We start from the raw sequence: 5,094 nt of genomic DNA on the forward strand, positions 1-5,094 counted from the left end.
TCTACTTGAGGTTGATGCAATAATATCGCTGTCCTTTGCAGTGAAAAGTCAAATTTATTCATCCAATCTTACAGTGAAACATGAAACCGACCTGCTGATTTACCCAGGAAAGGGGTCAAAACTGATTTCCCCTTTTCCGGCTCAACACACACCCATACACACACCATATCCTGTCTTATATACCGTTGCTCTCTAATTGGCTTCTACAGTATGTTTGTGACATGCGGTTATTGTTTGAAAGAACAAAATCTTTCTGATTCGTTTGGTTTGGCTGTGCTGACAGCTCAAGCCCACACACGTACACAGTGCAGACAGAAAGAGAGATGGTCTGTGTTTAGTAAGTCATGATGAGTGAAATAAATTGATTTGTTCACTTTCCAAATAACATGTAATATTTGGTGTTTGGGTAAAAGCAAGTGCTCCCAAGTCAACAGGCTCAAGTCTAAGGGAATCAATGAGTCATTGGTGTGAAAAGCCAAGTGAAGATAGTATTTTTAGTAGTTTTACTTTTTTTTCAAGTCAAGTCTAAAGACATCAACATTGACTTGAATCTGAGAGCCTAAGCCATGCAACCTGAATCTCTAATTTGACAAGAAGCAGCCTCTATCTTATTACTGAAGGAGTCATTGTTTTACATTGATGAATGTGCACTCATAAAAGCTGACACTTGAGTAACTGGTACTAATACATTTTTTCCATGTTGGGAAATCCAGAAATGCAAGTTTGGTAGATGGATTTATTGTGCTTGCCTGCAGTAGCATGAATATATTGATCTGTTTTGTTCTGGTGTCCAGAGTCCAGGAGTCAACGCGTGCCCCAGCTGTGTGAACGGATGCCAGTTCATCTATAAAAAGCAAACAAACACTTTGAACAACACTTTGAACTGGTTTGGGTCAAACAGCAGGTTTCTCTCTGAACTCAACTCACTTATCCCTCCTCTGAGTTCCCCCGAAGGTCCTGGTGATCCAGAATGGAGGTTCTACTCCGAGCAGCTTTGTTTGGTCTGATGCTGCTGAGCTCCAGCGTCACATTTGCAGCTGAAGAATGTAACATCCCACCAGAGGTGCAACGACAGGACCTGCACACGGTGGGAATAGATAAAATCAATTCTGTTGTGTTAATAAATCTCTCAGCAATCATTCAGCATTTTTACTCCTTGAGGTTTACAAGAAGTTTCTGTGGTCAGGTTTAAACTTGTTCCTGCATACAACCCATGTTTGTTCCCACAGTTATCAGAGGCACGTTGGGTTTTGGTTGAAGCGTTTGCAGACAATCCAGTAGCGGTGCATTTTTTAAAGAGTGCCAACAGTTCCACGGTGGATTTAAAGCTTAAAGATGACAATAAGACATTCACATTCATTGAAAGAAACATGTTGTAAGTTTGTCATACAGCAGCAGTTCAGCTTCTCTTGAGGTTTTCGCTGTAGTTTTGAGTCCCATATCCTGTTATGTTGTCTTTCCCAGGGCTGGAAAAGAATGCTTGATCTACCGCGTCAATGCATCAATTTCTGATCCCGAGACGTCCAACTACACCTTCCATATGCACGATGATGGTAATACCCAAAAAAGTCCAGAATTGATTTGATACAACGTCATAACAAGAGTACATTCCCTGTGACAATCTGTATTTGCTTCCTCTATATTCAATGTTATAGTTTTATGCACTGGTGAAAAATCTCCTGTTAGGGTCTCTGGGGGCAAAATGAGATGGATGATGATGAAGCCCTCCTCTTGACATCAGAGACAACAACAGACTATGTGGAACTGAACTAAACCTAGACGTGGTCATTTTTCAGTTTTGGTAGAAGACTACTTAGTCCAGTCTATTAAAAGCAGATTCAAAGCTACCAGAAAATCCCCAAACGTACCTCAGCAGAGTGTAGCTTCCAGCTCAGGGACTGGGGGTAGAGCTAGCTCCAGTTCCTGTAGTGGATACAAGTGGATACGTTGAATTTTCTTCACAAACTCCTCCAGTTTAGATATTGCTGTAGAGTTTTCTTTATGGCCTCCATTGAGAAATAAGAGCTATAAATCCTGGAAGGTTGAAGAAATATACCAGCTTCATGGTCCAGAACATAGCTTCATTTGTTTTTTAATCTCTTGATTCCAGGATTGACGGAGATCGATGGTGAGGTGACTCCGTACGAAAACCCAGGCCGGGCAAACTTTCATCAAGGTTCTCCAAACTGTCTAATCATGAACTACAGCGCAGTCTTCATGGGAAAACCAGGGAGGGTCCTGCTCTTCTACAGTAAGACAGGCTCAAAGATCCTGACAGAAACCACTTAGAACCATCAGAAACAATCATAGTCAAGTAAACTGTTACTGAGGCAGCAGACAGGAAGTCTTCATGAAGATTAATGGATACTTAAACTTTATTTATTCATGTTCAATGTCCTCGCATATAGTTCTGGGAGTCTCAATAGGCTGGACATACTTTTGAAGCATGTCATGAGATTTGATTAGCTGGTTACTTTCTCAAACTGCAGGGAGATTTCTAACTTCCTATTATGCTTTTTTGACACACAGGAAGTGAGGGAAAACCCCTGGATGCAGATGAACTGAAAGCTGCTAAGAGCAAACACAGGATGGTAGCAGAGTGTCTGAATTTCAACGTTGACTCAAGCATCCGCTACGATGGAAAGACAGGTTAGAGAGACTCTTGAAAGATGAACACGATTTTATTTTTTAACTGCAGGTCATGTCTGAGGGGAGATTGAACTTGTCTTTTTGGACTACTAATATTATTTCTCCTGAAATAAACAACAAAGTAGTCTAGAGCTGAAGATATAATCTGAACGGCAGGAGATTATTTGGCAGTGTTTGAAAAACTTGGCAGCTGCTTAAGCCTTCTGTTAAAAGAAATAGGCTAGAAAAATGTTAAAGAAAAAAACAACAACTTGATGCTCACACAACAACATAAGTAATTTGATACCATTTTATCCACACAAGCTCAAGATTAATTTAGAAATGCTTGTACAAATGCAAATGTTTGAAGTAGAATGTGAGTCAAAAATAAAACCTCTGAAATGCTGGAGGAGCATCTGAAAATGTCCCAGCATCTCACTGATTTAAAAAAATACTGCTTTTCTGCTTTTCTAGAAAAAAGCATAACACTCCATAAATCTAGTTAGAAATGTCTTATTTTAAACAAAAAATAAAATCTTATTTAAACTAGCAAAATAGTCTAAAATAGTCTCCTAACGCTCTTTAGGTTGTTTTTTTTTTTTTAACTCTAACTCTAACAAATTGATTTTTGCAATGAATATCTGCTCACTCCATGAGATGAGCAACTTGTCTGTTGAGGTTGAATCTTCAAAAAACCAAAAAGACCATCATAAATACATCTGCTCTTCAGTGATCTAACAAACCCACATTCAAACAAATAAATTGGTGCTGTCTCTGTCATCTGTTTTATTCAGAAATGACGCTGTAATTTTATCTCTAATGCATATTCAACCTCCATATTTAGTCTTTATGTGGCATGCGATATTCTTGAATTGTCCATTAGGAATTAGTATGTATGTATGACATCATGATCTTTTACTTTATCATCTCATTAGTGGTATATACAACTGAAAAGAAGGAACAGATGGTAGGAGTTCACATGTGATTCACATGATTAAGACACATGTGTCCTTTACTAAAATCTGGGTCCCCTGGGCATGACTGGTGATTGGGTTCTGTTTCTGACACACAGCATACATTTGTTTATTTGACAAACCACTGACTCTGTTCTTGTCTTTGTTTCTCTGCAGAGCTTTGCTAGGATAAGAAAGAAGAGACACAATGAGACAATATTGTGTTCATGACTTATTGTTGCATCCATCTTTGCTTAATTCATGACTAAGTCATTAAAATCTATTCATCAAACCGACCATGTGTGCATATATTTGTCCTGTGCCTTTCAACCTGCAAAACATTTCTAAGAGACACAGTCACTATCTACAGTTGAATGTTTTTTATTTGTGTATTATGAACGTTTTCTGTTTCTCATAGCTAAAAAAATCAGTTTTTACAGCTACAAAATCCCTGAATTCAAATGTCAATTTAATCCACTAAATATGAGATACAATCATTCAGACTTCTGTCTTTTTCAATTTTAAAATTCATGTAAATTAATTCAATTTACATTAATGCATAATCCAATCCAGTCCATATGAGTAAAAAAAAACATGAAATAAAATTCTAATTCTTAAAAAAGAGAGAAAATTGTTAATGAACGCAACAGATTGGATCAAATCTAAAATTTTAGCTAACTTTGGTTCAATCCTCCAACCTTAGCAAACAGTGGAAGTAAAAAAAAAACAACTTAGTTATCTGTTAAAGTTGGTCATATATCTCACTGTTTCCATTTTGGAATCAGTTTTTCCATTTACTTTTCTGAAATGTCAAATGATCCCACTAATAATGCTCAAATCAGAATACATAAGTGTTAATTGGAATCATCAAGTTTCTTCATAGAAAAATAAAAACCATTAATAAAGACTGGATAAATATTAATATAATAACCTATAATATGTTTCAAACACGAGCTGATGTAAGATTTAAGGAAACCATATGGCTCATATGAGGTATAGGCTGCCAGAAGAATTGGGGCATTAATGCCATTTGTAACATTAGCTTCACTTTAGTTTACTTATGTTGTTGACTCAAATAAGACCTTGGACTGATCTGAGTTTCCAGGTGATTCATGAGACAATCTTTTTTTTTAGCTCTAGTGCCTATATTCCAGTAGCAGACAGGAAGGCGGTGAGAGAGAGAGAATGGGGATGACATGCAGCAAAGGTGCACAGGCCGGGATTCAAACCGACCACTGCAGCAGGACTGGAGCCTCAGGATATTACCCGCTTGCTTAACCCACTGCACCACCAAGCAGCCCGATTCATGAGGAATCTTTCTTTCTTGTCACACATTACTACTACTTCTAGTATATCCGTACTCGAGTTGTAAAAAAAAAAATCAGGGGGGATGGTGGATTTTATCATATGGGGACAGATAATTTGTGCTGATTACAAATAATATAATATATTACAAATAATAGCACTGACCAAAACACCTGCAGAAATACTGCAGGAATGACATAGCAGCAGT

The 5,094-nt window shown here is 37.7% G+C and overlaps 1 protein-coding gene across 1 annotated transcript; it reads left to right on the forward strand.

The window, feature by feature from the left end:
• Window positions 1-796: 796 nt before the first annotated feature.
• LOC133461045 (saxitoxin and tetrodotoxin-binding protein 1-like) lies at window positions 797-3,877 on the forward strand. The gene is made up of 6 exons (XM_061741805.1): window positions 797-1,087; window positions 1,230-1,375; window positions 1,465-1,553; window positions 2,111-2,251; window positions 2,530-2,649; window positions 3,759-3,877. Exons 1-6 carry the CDS (start codon window positions 971-973, stop codon window positions 3,767-3,769), a joined length of 624 nt encoding a protein of 207 aa, XP_061597789.1. The 5' UTR covers window positions 797-970; the 3' UTR covers window positions 3,770-3,877.
• Window positions 3,878-5,094: the final 1,217 nt, after the last annotated feature.

The sequence above is a fragment of the Cololabis saira genome, chromosome 15 (assembly GCF_033807715.1).
Source record: "Cololabis saira isolate AMF1-May2022 chromosome 15, fColSai1.1, whole genome shotgun sequence".
Classification (NCBI taxonomy): Eukaryota; Metazoa; Chordata; class Actinopteri; order Beloniformes; family Belonidae; genus Cololabis; species Cololabis saira.